At 35.3% G+C, this 20,232-nt stretch overlaps 1 protein-coding gene across 1 annotated transcript; it reads right to left on the reverse strand.

Annotated features, from left to right (window-relative positions):
• Positions 1-1,399: 1,399 nt before the first annotated feature.
• Positions 1,400-19,313, reverse strand: LOC148615838 (shiftless antiviral inhibitor of ribosomal frameshifting protein homolog). The gene is made up of 7 exons (XM_088582494.1): positions 19,225-19,313; positions 15,235-15,346; positions 14,616-14,662; positions 9,335-9,466; positions 5,060-5,163; positions 4,605-4,765; positions 1,400-1,625 (listed from the first exon to the last, which is right to left on the reverse strand). Exons 1-7 carry the CDS (start codon positions 19,249-19,251, stop codon positions 1,441-1,443), a joined length of 768 nt encoding a protein of 255 aa, XP_088438620.1. The 5' UTR covers positions 19,252-19,313; the 3' UTR covers positions 1,400-1,440.
• Between the last annotated feature and the right edge of the window lie 919 nt (positions 19,314-20,232).

Raw genomic sequence — 20,232 nt, forward strand, 5'->3', positions numbered from 1 at the left:
CCTCCAAAACTTCTGTGAACATACCAGCATCTTAAACTTACAAATCTACCCCCCTTTTCCTCTGAATACATTTTCAGAACACATGTATATGCATTGAGATGTAAATTATTAATTTTAAAATAACGGGAAAAGCGGGATTAGTCCATTTATGAACTGTGTTAACATTTCAATCGCTGAAATTCTAGCATGAACTAACAGCTGTAAGTAAACATAAAACATGGGGCGAAAACAATAAATTGTTGGTACCTATGTTATAATGCAACTTGTGACATTGATTCCGAAATATATTTCAACATGGAATTGGGACATATTAACACTATTTCAATAAAAGATGACATTTTACATTATCCCGCATCAATATTTTTGATTGATGTACATAGTTAGCTTACACTTTCTTTAAGGGTTATCCTATTAACCTTTACAACAGCAGTCTTAGAATTAATTGTTTATATTAGATTTCTTTGCGGGTTTTTGTTGCTAACCTTTGCGACAGCAGTCATAAGGTCGGATCAGATTGTTTATGTATTGTTTCGTAAGAAAGTCTTAATTGTGACCTTCTGACATTCCTACCTGGCGCATTTTATATACTTTTAGGCCCACGTAAAAGATTCCGGGTACCTCGAAGGGGTTAACATTACCAACACACGTACAATCCCTTCATAACACCTGCAACTACTCGACGATAGGAGGAATGTGATAACGAAAAGGACAATCAAAGGAGTGCACCCAGTGTTCACATTAGTGAACCTATCATAAACAATACTGAGTAAAACTCTGACTGTACACTTGTAACTACGCTAAGTGATTTATAATATATATATAATATGACTTCAAATATTGTGTTGGAAAAATTCGACGGTTCTGAATCTGGTCCACTTGCACTAAACTGGGTAGCAAAATTTCTCCAATGGGCTCACTTTTATGAATTGTCAGAAATCAAAACTGCTTGTTCGTTCCCGTTTCACCTAGAGAAGCATGTCAATAACTGATATGACTCCCTTCCGAATCCAACTAAGCTAAGCTTCCCCTCATTGATAACCGCCTTCAAAGAAAGATTTAAAAAAATCGCCTGTTACAATGAATTTATCTGCTTTAAAATGCTCACAAAAGCCAGACGAATCTGTCTGTGATGCGTCTACACAGGCCCTTATTATGCCACTTAAGAACACGACTGTACAGAATTAAAATGCACGCTCTTGTGGTAGAGGAAACATTGTTGGCAGCCAGTCTTCTTACCCCCTATCAGCGAACTAGAACGCTAATAGTGCAATAATGAACAAAAAGAATGACCATACTGTAACGCTGAACAAATCCCTTCTTTTGTGACAATAGTTTTGCTTTTATTTATAGTAGACAATTTTTCCTTTTCGTTTGAAACAAAAGAAAACTGACAATGGCATGGATTGAGCACATTTTATTCAAATCAGTAAATTGACGACATTAATTCATTTCATCGACATCTGAGAGTACGGGATCGAAGTCAGAGATCTGTGAGACGAGATCATCTTGCGCCATGAATGTCGATACTGTCGACCCAGTACAGTTGTGGTGCAGACTTGGTAACACTGCTCTTCCCCCACGTGCTAGGGATCTAGGATGGACACATATGCCACGTGTTTGTCCAGCTAAAAGATGTACATATCATATACCTTTATAAAAAAATCATCAAAAATAGTTTCTTCAATGCACACATGTTATTGTGTTGATTCTCTGTTAAATGAAAATATCGGGTTCATACATATTTAAATAAAAAATTCAAGACAAAACCCATTTAATTAATACAAAAAATTGAAATCTTTAGTTTTTGGTTGAATATACGAAAGGCCGTCTTGTCAAGTCATTTGTATCATTGCTTTATTGCATTCTCAAACTTGAAATTGTAGATATGCCTTGCCAGGTAAAGTCTGTCATGTCGGTTGAAATGTTAATCTGACCAAATAACACACTTTTTAATGTTCTTTCACTTGTGATTGTGATACACAGCTTCTGTGTAGAAAATTGTTTGAAAATCTAAAAAGTCGCACTTGAAAATATATCAGAAAGTATTTAACTTCTTTGCACACGAACTGTTTCGACCACCTCCTTTTTTCTCGAGAAAACAATTTGTCCGCCCGATGCTTTTATTTGATAAAAATAAATCGTATTTTTTGCCTGTTTCTGAGCCCATTCATTGAAAACATAAAACACACACACACACACACACACAAACACACACACGCAAATGCCTAATATTAGATTTTTGATATTAGGCATTTTTGTTATATTTTCAATAAACATAACAGGAGTTTGGTCTTTTCAACTAAACCATATAACTACGTCACTAAACCAGGATGCAGTAGAGTAGAGTATGGAAAACATTTTGAATTACCAACTTTCATATCTAGCATGCATGAGGATATAACCATCCTTTTCGTACGCGGGATTCAGTCCTTTTTTAAAGCGTATGCAGTACTCTCGCATGCGAGAACTGGACGCAAGAGACTTCTTAAATTGGACTCGGAATCAGAGTTGTAATTTACGCTGGACTCGCTGTCATTTCAGATAGTACGCTGGACTCAATGGGGCGAAGACCCCCCCCCCCCCAAGATCCCTCTACCACTTTTGGTTCCAAAAAGGTTGGCATGTATACATTAAGCTGCTGATCGGTGTGGTGTCCATAGTCCTTCATACGAGATCAAAATGTATTAAATTATGAAACATTCCACGTTATGCCGCATAGCGTCATAGTTCTAGCTTCAACCGAGATAAAATGTACCTCTTCAATATGTGTGTTCTACGTGTGTTTCTTGATTGTATGAGAACGGGAAGAGTACGTGAGCAGAACATCACCCAGTTTCCGATTCAGGCACATTGGCTCGTTACAAGACGATATAGGTCACATACATTAGCACGGCCCCGATTTCTATAAATATTCATTACCAGTTGTTTAATTTGGTTCCTAATCTAGTTTCCTGATGACATGATCGGTAAGCATTGAATTTATATAATATAAACCCTTTTGTGCTAACGATAGGTTAGTCCATGAGCATGTTCTATATGAGCATGCATAGAGCATGCTCAATATACACTTCCGCGAGGACAATTCTTTTGTTCTGCCCTAGCCCTACCTCGCGGAAGTGTATTTTGAACATGCTCATCAACTTACCCTAAAAGAATCTATTACAAAGTTTCCGATTCAAAAACAACGACTCGTTATAATTAACTACATAGGTCATATGCATTATCTATATATAGCCATTGCCAGTGGTAAAATCTGTTTACAGCAAGTTGAAAAGAACCAGTTCCAATTTCAATACAAATCTTGGATCTAGGTAGAAATCTGCCCTACATTATACCAATGTGTCCTACTTTACTACCACAGAACACCTGTGTGATCTTTTGGACACTGCCTTTAGAGTTCGAATAGATGTCAATTACGATGAGCTTAACTTCTAAATGTCAAGTAAATACAACTCACTGAGGCCTTTAATAAATCATTGTTAAATTTTCTGTACTGGTACATTTTCAAGTTTATATTTTAGGGCATCTTATAAAAACAGTCACTGTAAACCAAAAAAAAAAAACTAAATAAATAAATAATGATACTAGTATTTACAATCACTTTACAACATTTATTTAACATTTTTTTTGAAACTATTTAATTTTAAGAAGGTACGAAAGCCCATTAGTGCCAGGAGTTCACTTATATTTAAGTCGTTATAACGACTTAGTATCTCGTTTAAACGACTTAGCATCTCGTTTAAACGACTTTGTATCTCGTTTTAACGACATAGCTAACAACGCAAGTTATGTCGTTATAACGAGTTATTAAGTCGTTTAAACGAGATACTAAGTCGTTTAAACAAATAAACTATGTCATAATAACGAGATACTAAGTCGTTTAAACGAGCGAGATGCTAAGTCGTTTAAACGGGTTAACTATGTTGTTAAAACGAGATACTAAGTCGTTTAAACAAATAAGCTATGTCATAATAACGAGATACTAAGTCGTTTAAACGGGTTAACTATGTTGTTAAAAAGAGATACTAAGTCGTTTAAACGAGATGCTAAGTCGTTTAAACGAGTTAGCAATGTCGTTTAAATAAGATACTAAGTCGTTTAAACGAGTTAGCAGAGTCGTTTAAACGATATACTAAGTCGTTATAACGACTTGAAAATAAGTGAACACCTGGTACTAATGGGCTTCCGTAAGAAGGTCCTTAAAAGGATTGGTGCATGCATTTATATTGCAAACTGAAAACGGCCATTTTGCAAAAGTGTAATGAATGTTACCATAATTTTAAGCTCTTAAAACTACTTCAGCTAGAAAGAATCTCAGTTTAACAATGTATGACCATCAAATTCTTTCTAAAAAGGTTTAAGCATTCAGTTCAATTAAGTAAATGAAACTGAAAATAGGCACTCACGATATGTGAACATGTAAAAACTTCTATGTTTTAATTTCACGACCGCCCCCTTTTGCGGTCATACCAATTATGGAAGATGCGCATTTTCTTATGCTTAACATTCCTTTAAAAGTTTTTAACAAAAGGTGTGGACAAACGGATGAAGAGACCAGGTAAATTGTACATGCCCCAAAGTTTGTACATGTATCAAATATATACCAGCTTTATTGAAGCAGTTTTGTGCTTGACATGAATGATTGTCTCTCTGTCTTCCAAGTGTTTCTCGACGCATCCTTTTCCTTGGAAAAACTTTTGTAGGTATATTGGGTACAAAACATCTAAAGCATGGGCTCCATGTGTTCTCCATCTGACCAAAACCTCTGTAATATTAAAATAAATAGACTGGAACTGTAGCAGACTTAATTTATTTTCATTTTTTAACAATAACTTAATTTTAGAATTTTATACTTTTTGGGAATAGACATTAGATAAAAAATGCAAAAAAAATTTTTAAAAATGTTGATTTGACGAAAATGAACTGTTATCCCGAAAATGTTTAAAATCCTTGAAAATGGCAATAATTCATGTAATATAAAAATAACCATCACTCATTTCCTATAAAGGTATTGAAATAAATTCAATTAACTCGGAAGTAAATATAGTATACTACCAACCTGAAAACATGCAAACACCTACTGCATGTAAACTCAGCCCACCCCCACTCCCTGTTCCGTGGAATAGCTTCATATCTCCGTCTACATCGTCTACATCTTGAAACCTGTTAAAGAAAAGATGACTGCATAAGTTTGACTAACTTGTGTCCTATTCCATTTGTTGTAGTTGAGCAAATTAAATTGTTATAAACTATAAACTAAACAAAGATGTTGTAGGTCTTACTTTGTACATGTACCTAGCTATTGTACTTCGAAAATTCTGGAAACCCATAACATCTTAGTTAACCTCTCGATTTTCAAAATCAAAATTAAAGCCACTCTTTGATTCTTTTATTTTTTTTATCAATAATTGAAGTGTCATTTTTATTCGCTGTACTATTTTGAAGAGAAAGCGAACTTCAATTTAATCTAGACAAACTAAACTTGGAAATGAAAATAATTGAAATGTGACCTTAAGAATCGCCATCTTTAAACTAGAGGCCCCACAGAGCCCGAATTACTCATTTAATAGAATAAATGGTGTTAGAACATATTCCAGTAAGTTAAGGTTCTTATGATATAAGCCAAAACCTTCAAAACAATGGTTTTATTTTGATAATTGTACATCTATAATACTTCACGTTTAAGTGTCTACCTAATACTTGATCATGTTTATTTGTATTTTCTTATTTTCTTTAATTCATTTTTAACTGTGTTTTTCCCGTTGCCTCTCTTTCCATTTTAAGGACAACTTAACATGTTAGTTTGACTTTCAAGTGGCGATTTTATTATGCTTTTCCACAAAAACCTTGTGACAACACTTTTGCGTGATTTATTACATATCATTCCACATATTTTATATGAAGGGGATGTAAGATCCTTCAGGGGTGCAGATGTTAACAGTGACCATTATCTGATACTAGCAGTAATACAACATAAACTTAGGAAAACACCGGAACAAGAAAATATCAGGAAAAGGTTAGATATATCAAGACTGAACATCCCAACAGTCAAAAGATCATTCAATCTTGCTCTACGTAACCGATTCAGTGTTCTTGAAAATTTTGAGAATGATAATATACAAAACCAGTATGAGATCATAAAAGATATGTATCTTGAAACAGCTAAAGATACTTTAGGATACCAAACTAAGAAAAATAAGGAATGGCTATCTGAGGAAACATGGAAGAAAATTGAAGACCGTGAAGACCTCAAACAGAAAATCCTTAATTCCAAATCATCAAGGATACTAGAACAACTCAAGACTTCATACAAGACCAAGGATAAAGAAGTCAAAAGGAGTGCTAGGAAAGACAGGCGTGAATTTGTAGATTCTATGGCCAGAGAGGCAGAAGAAGCTGCCACCATGTGCAAAAATCCATTAAATCGCTGAAGAACAACAAAGCCGCTGGAATTGACACCATCAGTGCAGAATTACTAAAAGCTGATATCAACACCTCAATCAGAATACTTCACAACCTATTACAAACAACTAGAAAAATGAACACATACCACCTGACTGGTCGAAAGGTCTTATTGTCAAAATCGCGAAAAAGAGAGATTTGCTGAATTGTGACAACTGGAGAGGTGTAACATTACTGTCAGTTCCAAGTAAAGTATTTTGTAAGATCGTTCTTGCCAGAATAGATGATGCAGTAGACAAGAAGCTAAGAGAAGAACAAGCTGGCTTTAGGAAAGGACGTGGATGCATAGACCAAATATTAACGCTCCGTAACATCATAGAGCAATGTATCGAATGGAATATGCCTCTTTTCATCAACTTTATCGATTTTCGGAAGGCATTTGATAGCGTCCACAGAGAGACCGTGTGGAAAATTCTAGGAACATATGGAATTCCATCAAAGATTACCAACTTGATTAAACTTGTCTACACCAACTTTGAATGCAGTGTCATCCTGGGAAATGCCATCTCTCAACCATTCAATGTAAGATCCGTTGTAAGACAAGGCAGTATATTGTCACCTATACTGTTCCTAATGACCATAGACTGGACCCAACGGAAAACCACAAGAACAAGTCATCGGATACAATGGACAATGTTTAGCAAACTCGACGATCTGGATTTTGCAGATGACCTTGCAGGAATATCAACATCAAGACAACACTTGCAAGAGAAAGCAAATTCTTTGAATAACTATGCAGAAGAAGCTGGCCTAAATATAAACACCACCAAGACCAAAGTGATGGCCAACAACAAGACACTTACCAACCCAATCACTATTAACAAAAAGCCAGTAGAAACAGTTGAAGACTTCACATATTTAGGCAGCATAATAAGCTCTGACAACGGCACAAAGAAAGACATCCAGGCAAGATTATCGAAAGCTCGAACTGCCTTCGCCAGATTAAAACCTGTATGGAATTCAAAGGCATACAGCAAGAGAACAAAAATACGGATATACAACAGTAATGTCAAGCCAGTGCTGTTGTATGGGTCAGAATGTTGGCGCATCATTCAGAGGGACTTGCAGAAATTGGAAGTTTTCCAAAACAAATGCCAAAGAAGAATCCAGGGTATATTTTGGCCAGAGAAGATAACAAACGAGGACCTGTTAAGAATGTGTAAATGCCATTCCATTGCAACAGACCTAAAAAAGAGACGCTTCAGATGGCTAGGTCACGTGTTCAGAATGCAAAATGACCGCCTGCCAAAAATTGCCCTACGATGGACACCACATGGGAAGAGGAAACCGGGCAGACCTTGCACCACCTGGAGGAGAAGAGTGCTAGCAGAGCTAGAAGAACTTGGTTACAGCCTTGGCGAGGCTCAACACCTGGCCCCGGACAGAGACAAATGGCGGGATCTTGTTATCGCCTTATGTCCCACTGGGGATGAAGAGGATAGGTGAGGTGAGGACAGGGGGTCCATGTCTCCTTTCTCTCGTCCCGTCTCTCCTATCTCCTACCCTTTCCTCCTCTTTCCCATCCCTTTCCCGTTCTTTTGCCAAAATGGCCTGAAATACGTTTAATTATGCATTCCCTTGGCTCATGAGATATCGAAGATGCTACATAAATGTGTTTGAATATACAAAAGTTGGTTTGAAGTAGTGTACTTGAAAAAAATGCATATTACAGGTTAAATGGAAGAAAATATGAAATTCCAAAAATTTCCCTTTTTATGAAAAGCTCATAATTGTTAACTTGAAACTACAAATAAACGAGGATGAAATTAGCAGATATGTTGGACACATCGATTATTAAAACCGAAATACCCAACATTACTATTGTGCACATTTATAAGCTAAAACTTATCATTTTGGTTCATGTTGAGGTTTTTTTTTTCATGGGTAGGGATGGCACTTTTTCACCTGATTGGACTTGAAAAAGTTCAAATTTTTATAACTCTGGCTCATTAGAAAGCTTCTACTCTATATAACTGTATCTGATAACAAACGCTTATTTGAAGTAGGATAATTGGAAAAAAACACCAAAAAGAAATTCTAAGCTCCTCAATTGATCAGATATTTTAGGTACAACATTATCTTAATTATGAATGCCTAAAATGTGAGTTTTACAACTTGTGCTTTGAATGAGAACTGTTTGATACTGAGGCCGGTTTGTTATGGGTAGGAGTAATAATTTTAACGTTTTTGAAAATTCTTCCTTGAAAATTGGTATTTCGTGGTTTATTCATGTAGAAAATGAGATTATCTATCGAATGATACCACATTTGAGACGTTTTAGTTCAGCAATAACTCGTAGAGTCGAAATTAAGTGACTTTTTACGGGAAAATCGAAAATCCAATATTTTGCATTTTTTTTTTTTTATAAATTCTGACTACGATAATCGCCATAAGTTATCAAAAGAACCCCAGAAGTATTGATTGTGATAACACTAAATAGAAAATATAAAATAAGCCATTTCTTACTGAGGCATAGATACTGTAAGGGTTTTGCCATTGAAAAATATGTCAAATTAAGCGATTTTTCGGTGCGGTAGGGGTACATTTTTATCTTTTTACTCCAAACCATAAGTGTTACCGCAATTTTCTTGATACCATTGTATAGCTGAGACATTCATGATTGTACTATATGTTGGTACCTGCATACGTCAATTTACTTCTTTTTGTAGAAAGTATAAGTTCGAATAATCAAAAAACGTAAAAAAATGGAGTTTTGCCTCAACGAGGTATAAAAAGTAGCCAAAAAAATACAAAAATGCTTCAGTTTATTTTTACCAAAAGAGGTATAAAGGTAGCTGCCAATCATATTTTGGTTGATGAGTGGGGGGTGCACGGGGGATGTTGTCTCAGCCCACGTACTAAATGTACTTACTTTTTTTCTAGTTGGAACTTTTCTCCACCAAACATTATCACATGGCTGACATGCGTATTGACGATCTTCATATGGGACGGTATTTTGTAGGGCTAATTCCTTCCATCTCCTATTATTCCGTACGATTTCAAACTAAAAAAGACAACTGATACAAATCCCATTTGGTCGATATGACCAGAAAGAGTAATTAAGGAAACCAAGGTTATAGCGGTAATCAAAAGAATGTAATGCAGGAACAAAGACCAGTCATGGAAAACAGACATACCAAACAAAGAACATGAAGTAACTAAAATCATACATACAAAGTAACAAAAGCAAATGAGCAACTCGGACTCCACTAAAAACTGGGAGCATGGACCCGGTGCACCGGTAGGGTAAGGGTCCCCTGCTTTTCTAGAAACACTAGTCGAGTTGTTCATAAAAAGTAATATCCGGGGTAGACGAAAGAGGAAAGGAAAACTATGACACGTTGAACAAATCAGTTTTCATGGCGCAGATGGATACACCGTAGCGATCCACGAGTTCATGATGACGACCATAAAACTTCTGTAGTGATTACTTCAATCTAGTAGCAACATAACTCTGATTCCAAAGCCTATTTGTTAGAAGTCTAGCGCGATATAAAAAGTCTGCGTAGTTTCGGCAAGCTCTGGCATAATGTATGAGTTGTGATATGAACACTCCATACGCAGATGCTGAAGGGATGTTGCCACAGATAAAAGGAAAGTTAACAGTGCTGAATGAAAAGTCATTACGTTTGTCGTAAAGTTTGGTCAATAGTTCTCCTTTACAATCGATTCTAGATATGAGGCTGACCTCACAATGTCTGTAGTATCCTTTATCTCAAGTTCTTTGGGGGTAGATGCGATGTATCAAATCCCCGAAATTAGGATTGTTTAAAGAAAATACGTATGTCATCCATATAGCGGAAACTGAGATTAAAGGATCTAGCTAAGCGATATTCCTTCTTTCGGATCAGATCAGCTATAAAGTCAGCCTCACATGAGTGAAGGAATAGGTCAGCAAGTAGAGAAACACAATTTGTTCCCACTGGAATGCCGACCGTTTGTTGAAAAGGGTGTCCACCACACTGGACAAATATGTTGTCGATTAAAAATTCAAGCATTTTGTAAATATCATCTTCTGTATGTTTGGAAGATGATTTGGAATTATTTTTCACAAAGTATGAGGAATCTCTACCAAGAACTATATATTTGTATCTAGGTGTACTATCTTTTTTTGGAAAAACAACGACGTATAATGTTTTTGAGTCGGGATTTTAACTGAGTATGGGGAATAGAAGTATATAGTGTTGAAAACTCATAGGTTTTAATGCTATTATATTTTGATAATAGTCTTGAACTGGTTGTCTCCAAAAGAACTTTCGAATTTTTCAGCATCCACATTGAATTAATACCACTACGGCAGTAACAAGTGTTGTGGTAGGACTGCAGACCCTCTTTGACAGCTGTGAGTATAGAAGTTAAAAATTTTGAAAGACGTTTGGTGGTACATTTTGCGGATCCAGTTATGTAACGTTGTTTGTATGGATTCTTGTGGAGTTTAGGAATCCAGTACATAGACGGTAAATCACAATCATCGTCCTTGGTAGAGAGACCAAAAGAGGATAGCACAGATTTATGGTTTTCCACAATCTCTTCTTTCGAGGGTGTGGTAACAGTATATGTCTTATCACTGCTATTATTTTCTACGTCTACCTCTGATAATAAACATTTAGTTAATAAAATCCTTTTCATATATCCCCGCAACACACAACGGTACATGACTCGATCGCATGCCCGTCGGTTATCTTTAAAACTTACCGGCAATACCATGGTGCATAGCCATAAAGGATTCTTTCGGATAAAAAGGACTCTTTTGGGTCGTGGAGCGGACATATTCGGATTATTTTGAGAAGATGGAACTGATGACAGTACAAATCATCAATAAATGATGGAACAGGAGAGGTAATTGAATGAAGCTGATTGTTTCATGGAACATTTTAGTCTTTTTAAATGTAGTTTAACCCAATGTAGGCATTTTCCCCCTACAGGCTGTCCAATTAAGTATTCAAGGTCCGTCGATCTCTGCGGAGTTCATATCGATTTTATTCTACACATTTACATCTTTAAATATTTTTTGTGAAATATTCCTTACATTTAACCTATTTGCTTGATGTTCTTACCCATTTCCATTTAAAAAAAATCTAGTGATTCTTATGAAAACATCTCATAAAAGAAAACTTGGTGACGGACGTTCTTTTATTACTGTGTATTCTAAAAAACATCAAATTCAAATATAAATGTTTTAGTTTTTATACGATGCGGTCTAGTTTTTATCTGATGGGTTCTTGATTTAGTCCGGTGATACAGTTGTAATTCGTAGAAACCATTTTCAAGCACCACGTGTAATTTTAATATTAAGCTTTTCATTTCTTAAAAGTAAATATATCTTGGTAAGAACACTCTGCATTTATGCGCCTATCCAATGTATATGCATACAAGAGACAATAATAATAATTGTATTTTAGGTTAATAAAAGTGATAATCTTTATATTCCCACTTCTGTTAAAATATCATACAAAAATTCACGTGACATCGTTACACGTCATAATGCGCCAGTTTGCATAATATGCAGGTTTGTTGTCGGTTAACATAGAACACATACATGAATGAACACAGAACTCTCCGATGTCCTACATAATTGATCTACAAACTACAAGTTCGAAGACATTTTTCAGTTTCTATTTTTTTAAGTCGAATTCAATTTAGCGAACTCAATTTCGAAACTATCTGTCAAAACATTCATAACTTGAACAACCATCGTTGTAATCAATCCTGTCCTTAGATGTGTACCTTAGCTACATCTGCATGCATTTCTCAGTCGATAAGCAATAGCTCAAGTCGCATAGACACCTATGTACAGTAAAACTACAGGGACCTGTTGTCAAACCTGTATTAACAGGCACCTGTTTTCAGCAATGATTTTAAAAGACTATGATAATACAAATTTCCTGTGTACTGTATTCTGTGTAAAAATAACCTGAATATAAAGATCTCCTGTCTTATGTGATCATGATATTGCTCAACCGTGGAAGGTCACAATAGACAGGTTTCTCTGTCTATTGGTAAAAGCTCTTAGTTTCTAGGCACCAAGTTCCAGAAAAACGCCAACGTCTTAGAATATGATTTCAACAATAAGGTCTGACAAAGGGAACACTAGCCATGTCTTTTGATCGCTTTAATTCAGCTGTATTTTTTTCATATAATCCTAGATACATCTAGTTTTATTATAAAACTTATCAACGTATCTGGTTCTTCACACCTTTCTTGTAATAACTAAACGTATTTTTCAGTGATTGGAGACGGGATAAATACATCAATTAGACATACTTGGATAATGCTTTGAGTTTTTTTAATGGACAATACATCCATTTTTTTAGTCGTTTCGGTAATACTCTATACAGACAGGTTGTTGGTATTCCGATGGGAATTGCGCTTCTCTTATAGCCTATTTGTTTCTATACTGCTATGAACCACAGTTCATTGCTAAACTCTTTAAAGATCCATCAAAACATGATATGTTGTATGAATGCAATAATACTCTTATATACCTTGATGATATACTGTCATCAAAAAGTCTAATTCTAAATTGTTCATGATATATCTTAGCATATCTTACATATAAAGTTTATAAATCCACCAAATCCAGACATAAGTAACAATCAAGACAAATCAAGCAAAATTTCAAAGATCAAGACAACTTGACAATTACTAACTCTGTCAAAAGACATTAGAGTGCTTACAAAGATATAACGGAATGGCGCGCAAAATTTCCCTCTTCCAATGCGGCGGTGATTAAAAAGCATTTGAATGCTATTTTATGGAACGCCTAAACTGTCTGATGAGATACACATTTGTTTACGTGTTGTCAATTTTATTTTACTTGCTGTGGTTTTATAATTACATATGGTCATTTTGTATTTACGTTATGTAGGCACATCTTTACATTATGTCGTTTGGTATATACGTTCTGTCATTTCGTTCCATACTATTTTGTCATAATTGGTAAATCAGCAGTCACATCAGCATAAAGAATAATTTACAAACAGCAATCATTACTCATTGTTTTACTGAAGAAACTGAGTATTTTTCAACCAAGAACTGATATCTGAAAAATAATGTGGACCGTTTTAGACGCATTTCATCGTACCCATGATTCAGCGGTCTAATTTTACTCTTACGATTTTTTGTGAAAAGGGCTGCAGGAATCTGTTACGCAGATATTTATGGCGTTCCAATAAATCAGAGTAGTTAGTACGCGCTCTAGCGTATCGAATCCATTGAGAAATATAAACACCATATGCAGGAGATGAAGGTATATTGTTGTACAGATATTAAAGGAAAAAATATAACTTTGAAATTAAAGTCGTCTCTTTTATCATAAATCTAAGTGCTGAGATGACCACTGTTGTCAAATTCTAGATGTAGGTAAAAAAAAAGATGCAGAACAACCTGTTTTTCCTTTATATCGAGCTTTTGTGGACATATTGAAGGTAACCATTTACCAAAAGAAGGGTTGTTAATGGATAATACAGCATCAATATATCTGTATGTGAAATTAAAGGATTAAGCAGCTTATTTATTTTTTCTTCTTTACGCGATTCTGAAGAAATCCATTCTTAGGACCGGATCCAGACAGATGTCAGCCGGGGTTCCTCAGAAAAAAGGGGTGCTAGGACATTATTTGCCAATTCTTTTAACTTTACACATGGAAATGCATTTTTTTTTTCAATAAAAAGGGGGTGCCACCCCCCCCCCCTTGCATAACTCAGGATCCGCCACTGAGTCTAATATGAATATAAAAAAAAGTCGGCTAGGAGATGAGTTAGTGCCCATTAGAATGCAAACTTGTTGAAAAAATAGTTCCTCCAAATGTGACAAATATGTTATCAATGAGGAAATCAAGCAGGCCGCAAACCTGCTTTTCTGTGTAGCATACTTTACCCATCTGTGATGTTTAAAAAAATATTTGGATTTGTAACCAAGAACAACATAATTTTTCGAATGAGCGAAAGACTTACATGTGGCAACGTAGTGAAAAGTTTGAAGAGAACTAATTTCCGGAAAGCTGCGGGATATTTAGTTTTTGAAAATATCCATATGGCTAATGCCTCTACGAGAATATGTTGTATTCCAACTAGCTTGTATCAGATAATATGTAAGTAGATAAATACAAAATTTATAAAATATAGATATCATGACTGAGTCAAATTACATACCCCATCATCGTCCTTTCTTGCTGTATTTCTGACATCCACTGGGTCGGCTAAAACGTATTACCTAAATGATTTAATGTTATCTCAAATTGGACAAAAATGGAAATTTTTTTTTGCTGTGTTGAAATATTTTGTTCTTTCTATTAGTATTTCTAAGTGTATGTGTTCATGATATGTCGTCCACGATTAAGTCAAATCAAGAAAAATTTCAAAGATCCAGTATTCCAAGTAACTTCCGTGTATGTTTTATGTGTTGGAATATTGCAAATATAAAAGAGTTGAGACATGCAACAAAGAAAACTTCAGAGTTTTAGAGTTTTAGAGTATATCGATATTGTAAGTAATTTTAATCATACTTTGGCTTATACGTACCCGTACTTATGCCATTGGGAACAGTATACACGGGAGGGGGGTCTAGAATATTATTAAAAGAGTGGTTCTGATCCAGAAATATATAACAGGTAGAAGATTAACATTTGCCCTTTTCCCACAAATTTTACACAGAAGTAACACAATTTTTCAAGATAAAGGGGACTTCCAACCTCTGGAACTCCCATAACTATCCCGGCGACCTGTCACAGGTTCAACTGATATTTCGGTAAAAAAAAAAGGCAAAACTTACCATTAAAACAAAATTGAATTGTTTGATGGAGGTCATTTCCGTGGTATTCAAATAACCGTTTTGCCTCTTCATAAGAAAACCTTCCACGGAAAAGCTCCCTAAGTTGTTGAACCTGAAGACGAGATAATCTAGTGTTGGATATTATATATATAAAAATGTTTCTATTTTAATTGTATAATACAAGCAGTGATCAGGATAAAACTCAAATGAAGAAATTGTCCTCCCAAATTTGATATGTTTTTTTTGCATTGTTTTACAATGCCAATCTCTTCAGCACCTGCATATGAACTTTTCATATCACAACTCATACGTTATGACAGAGCTTGTCGAAACTACGCAGACTTTTTGTACCTCGCTATAGACTTCTTACAATTAGGCTTCTGGAACATGGTTATGTTGCTACACGATTAAAATCATCACTACAGAAGTTTTATGGTCATCATCATGAACTCGTGGATCGTTACGGTTTATTCATCTGCACCATAAGCACCGATTTGTTCAGCGGGTCATAGTTTTCCTTCCCTCTTTTGACTACCCCGGACTTGACTTTTCATGATCGAGCAACTCGACGGGTGTTTTGTAGAAAAGCAGAGGACCTTTACTCTACCGGTGCACCTGGTCCATGCTCCCAGTTTTTAGTGGAGTCTGAGTTGCGCATTTACTTTTGTTGGTTTGTACGTATTATTTCGGTTATTTTATGTTCTTTGTTGTGTGACGTTTTCCATGTTTTCTGTCTGTCCCTGGATTACATTCTTTTGATTCCGCTAGAATCTTGGTTCTCTTGATTAGTCTTTATTTCTTACACTGGTCCCGCAAATAATTACATCTCGACTCGGCTTTCATAGTTAACCTGATTTTTAAGCTTTTGAAATTAAAAAAAAAACTATATAAGCAACATATTCCTTCAACTATTTTGGATTGAGTCTGATACACTTAAAATTAAGAATAAACAATGAAGTTTTGAAGTCATCATTGCTATCATCATCAATTTGGTAAATTGTTATGGAAAACCCATACATGTCTAAAGATTAATTAACTTTTGAATAGGTAAGTGAGTCTATATGTGTTCTTCTATAGGGTCTGATTGTTTTTATATGATTTTTTAACTCTTATAACTCTTATAACCTTGAATCTGTGTTTTTTGTATGATAGTACAAGCAAATGGATAACGTTGAGATTTGACCGCTTAGGGGTCAAATCATTATATTAGTTGACTCATTGCCCTGAAAACCTACATCTCTATTCATCATTAAATAATTGTGAAAGCCCTTTTTGAAACAACAACTGGTCCACAACTGGTCATCGACAACTGGTATACATTGCATATCAATTTTTTTTTCAGACTAACTCGATCCATCTTTAAAACTTCGACGAATTCAAATAATTTAAAAGACGTCTATATGTTACCTTCATGAAAATGGGATTCAGAGTTCAACTTGGAAGACATTATATACCCGTGTCTTTACTCAACGAGGACACAGTAAATTAAGAAACAACATAGAAACCACGTACGTGATCGTTCCCACTAATAAAAATTACCACATCGTCTTCTTTTCTTCTATATCTCTCTTTATTTTACTTCATTGTTTTTGCAAAATGATGTAGAAGCTGAGGTTTCCACCTAGCTACGCGCCTTCTGGAAGAAAACGGAACGGAATCGGATAACGGAACCGAAAAGGGATAAATTAAATATGGCTTGTATGCTTATGATAGAACATTTATTTGTACGCGCTACAATTAACCGGAAAAAGGCATGTTTCAACACCGCCACCGCCCGATATATAATCACATCTTATGGTTATTGACAGGGACATATAATACGAAAAGTTGTACCCAAATTAATGGTTATGTTTTCTAGTGTTGCAAAAAACCAGAATCATATTTACTTTGAATTCGTTAGCTTAATTCAATTTGCAAACATGGCTAACACTGTCGTTACTAAAATGGCCATGGAATCAAACAACACTCATAAACCGATAGGTTAAGACAAATGTTGACTGTGGTAAAATTGTTCAGCATAATGTAATCTACCATCGATATACTATAAATATTTGACCTTTTGACCATTGTTGGAATTATTGCCTTTTTACTTCATTTTGTTGTTGCTATTTTTAGGTTATTACTTATAAAAAGTTAATTTTCTTCTCTGAAACAGTTGAAAAGATTCCTACCAAACGTTGTATATATATTTTCTGTAGGGAATTGTACACAGTTTTTGATCCGTCGATAAATATGACTGTGGTTACTATAATCTACATCACAACGACACGGATTGGTCTCTCAGATAAAATACTTTAGAAATATGACTTTCATTGCTTTCCAGGATGTTGATTTAGGCTCTTGAGAGCATCTGGTAAAAATCTACTCCTCTAGAATTCTTTTAATATCCTGGACTCGAACACACAGTGCTATAAGGTCTCGCGATTAAAGTTAACAACTCTGGGACTGCGCACCCTTTTTAAAGGTCGAAATAAATGATTTTGAAGTTTTCCAGAATTTGTTGAATAATATCAAAACAAGAAAAGTTAATATTGCACAAAAAATTCAGCTCATCAAGTTCCACTAAATGACCCTCATACGAGTTATTGCCTTGTTAAGTCGAATTGGATACTTTCTTCAAACTTTTTGTAAATTCTTTTGTAGCTACTGAACCAAATTTTCTCATCTATAACTTTGCAGAGATGATCTTAGATGATGGGTAAATTGCAGTTTATGCCAAATGATAATTTAAAAGATAATTCATGAATGAAAATAGTCCCTACATCAATCTCTGCATGGTGTAGAGTGCGTATACCATGCATGTAAGAATTTCTGGCAGTCAGAAGACCGATAGATCTACTGATAGGAATTTCAGAAACTTCCGAAAAGGTATGAAAATCATGAGGTCAGAATGAATTCACTAAAATCAATAAAATGCTTCACTGGGCGCAGCATGATGCGGCCGCGAAGGTTGGGCAAGTATGGACACGCCATTCAAGCTTGATACAGCTACGAATTTTGATTCCGATTAAATATTGGACACAAGATAAGACTTTGACCAGAATCAAAGTGGGTCCTTTTGGACCTTTATTTATAAATGGATCCAGTTATAAAACCCTAAAATCCATGAAAATCAATCCCAACCTTCCTTCGTGATACAATTTCACAGATTCATTCACTTTTAGCCAAGTTATTGTTCGGATAACATGAAAATTCTTGTATCTTGTCCCTTTTGGCCCCATAACATCTAAACGGTTCAAGTGACAACCTTAAAAATCAACACCAGTCTTTCGTTACTGGCGTGGCATGGTAAACTCAAGTTATTGTCTGGAAACCATATTGTCTACGAACTCCGGACAAACGGATATATCCCTAATAACTAATTAAACGAAAAAGTTGAATTTTTTATACAATTTTGCACATTACGAGTTAATTTCAATCAGACACGAATATTCATTAACTGTTCTTTAAACATTCACTAAATTAACGACTTCTTTAAGCTGAGTACCATAAACTATTCGTCTTGCATTATTTCCGTTCCGTTTGCCACCTTTTAGTAAGACCCTTTATACTTATATAATAAAAAATATTTCAAAAGGAAAGAGCCGATATATATATATACAAACACACAATAGTATATCGATTCCTATCTTGCGTCACACAATCTAAAACATTTAACTAGTTGTTTGCATTGAAAACCCCCTCCTTAACACCGGGGCACTCTACAGGACCTAGAGAAGTTCAACGAAAGAAATAACATTCAAATGCCGTTTCTATGTAAAACGCAAAAAAAAATACTTATTAGAAGTGACCAAGTTTTTAACGGATTTAATAGCAACATCAGGAATTTCAAGAAACACTTGATCTGTCCCAGATCTTATATAAATAAACTCAATATATATTTTCTGGGATCTGCAGTGTGGTCAAAAGAATGGACAAATGATTAAACGTTGATAAACTAAACATTGACCACTGGTCTTAAAAATATTTAAGAATTTTTAAAAGACATACCTCACGAATAACGGTAACATTCGCCATGAATTGATTAGAAAATATTACTTCCTTGATAAACAAGGCAAGTGAAAAAAAGGGAAGGGTCACTTAACTGTACAGCCAATATATTTTTTAATGCGTAGCAGATATATAAATTACATATATAAGGGTCTGAAAAATTCCCAACGATGTTAGAACGGTCAAATTTACAACGCAAATTTTGGTCGTTCCCTCCACGGGACTCCAACTCGCACCGCTGTGACATCTGTGGCAACACCACCTGCACAAAGTCCAGCGCCCTAGACCACTCGGTCAGCTATATATATACAACGTCTCAGAATGTGACGACTCTTTTCGCTACACTGCTCCATCGGAACAAATTGATACAGCTAGGGAAGATAACGTAAGCATAGAAAGTCTGAAAAATTCCCAACGATGTTAGAACTGTCAAGTTTGCTAAGTCACATTCTGAGGCGTTGTATAATATTGATTTGTTGTGACATGTATCGTTAATTTGATCCTCTACCCTACATAAACTGTCCCGTACTACCATACATCGTGTACTAAGTTACAACCAAAGATTAATTCTACGAGGAGGAATGACCCGACCAACGAAGGTCTAGATGGAAATAAATAATCTCGTTAGATATACCAAGTCCTTCTGCAATCGACACGGCGTAGAATGTTGACTACGTATATGTATTCCACATTCCATTGAGTGCCGCCCCTTGCTGTTATTTGCAATACGACAAATCTCAATTTATCGTGAGAATTTAACATAAATATTTCTAACTGTGACCCTCTTCGTTAAAATGTGTTTCTAGCTACTCACTTATTTACACAGCTATTACTTATTTAAGCAAGAATATAACTGTAGTCTGTATTTATGAGTCTTAGGTGTATGTTCCTTTGTCACCAATGCCTCATTAAAATTGACCCATGAGGGTCCGTCCATCATTGGTTCAATGAAAGTATTCATAATTGTAGTAATAACAAAGTTATGCTTAAATTGTAAACTGTTTCTAT

Source organism: Perna viridis, chromosome 5 (assembly GCF_037379345.1).
Source record: "Perna viridis isolate PV_CMFRI_1.1 ecotype Kerala chromosome 5, ASM3737934v1, whole genome shotgun sequence".
Taxonomy (NCBI): Eukaryota; Metazoa; Mollusca; class Bivalvia; order Mytilida; family Mytilidae; genus Perna; species Perna viridis.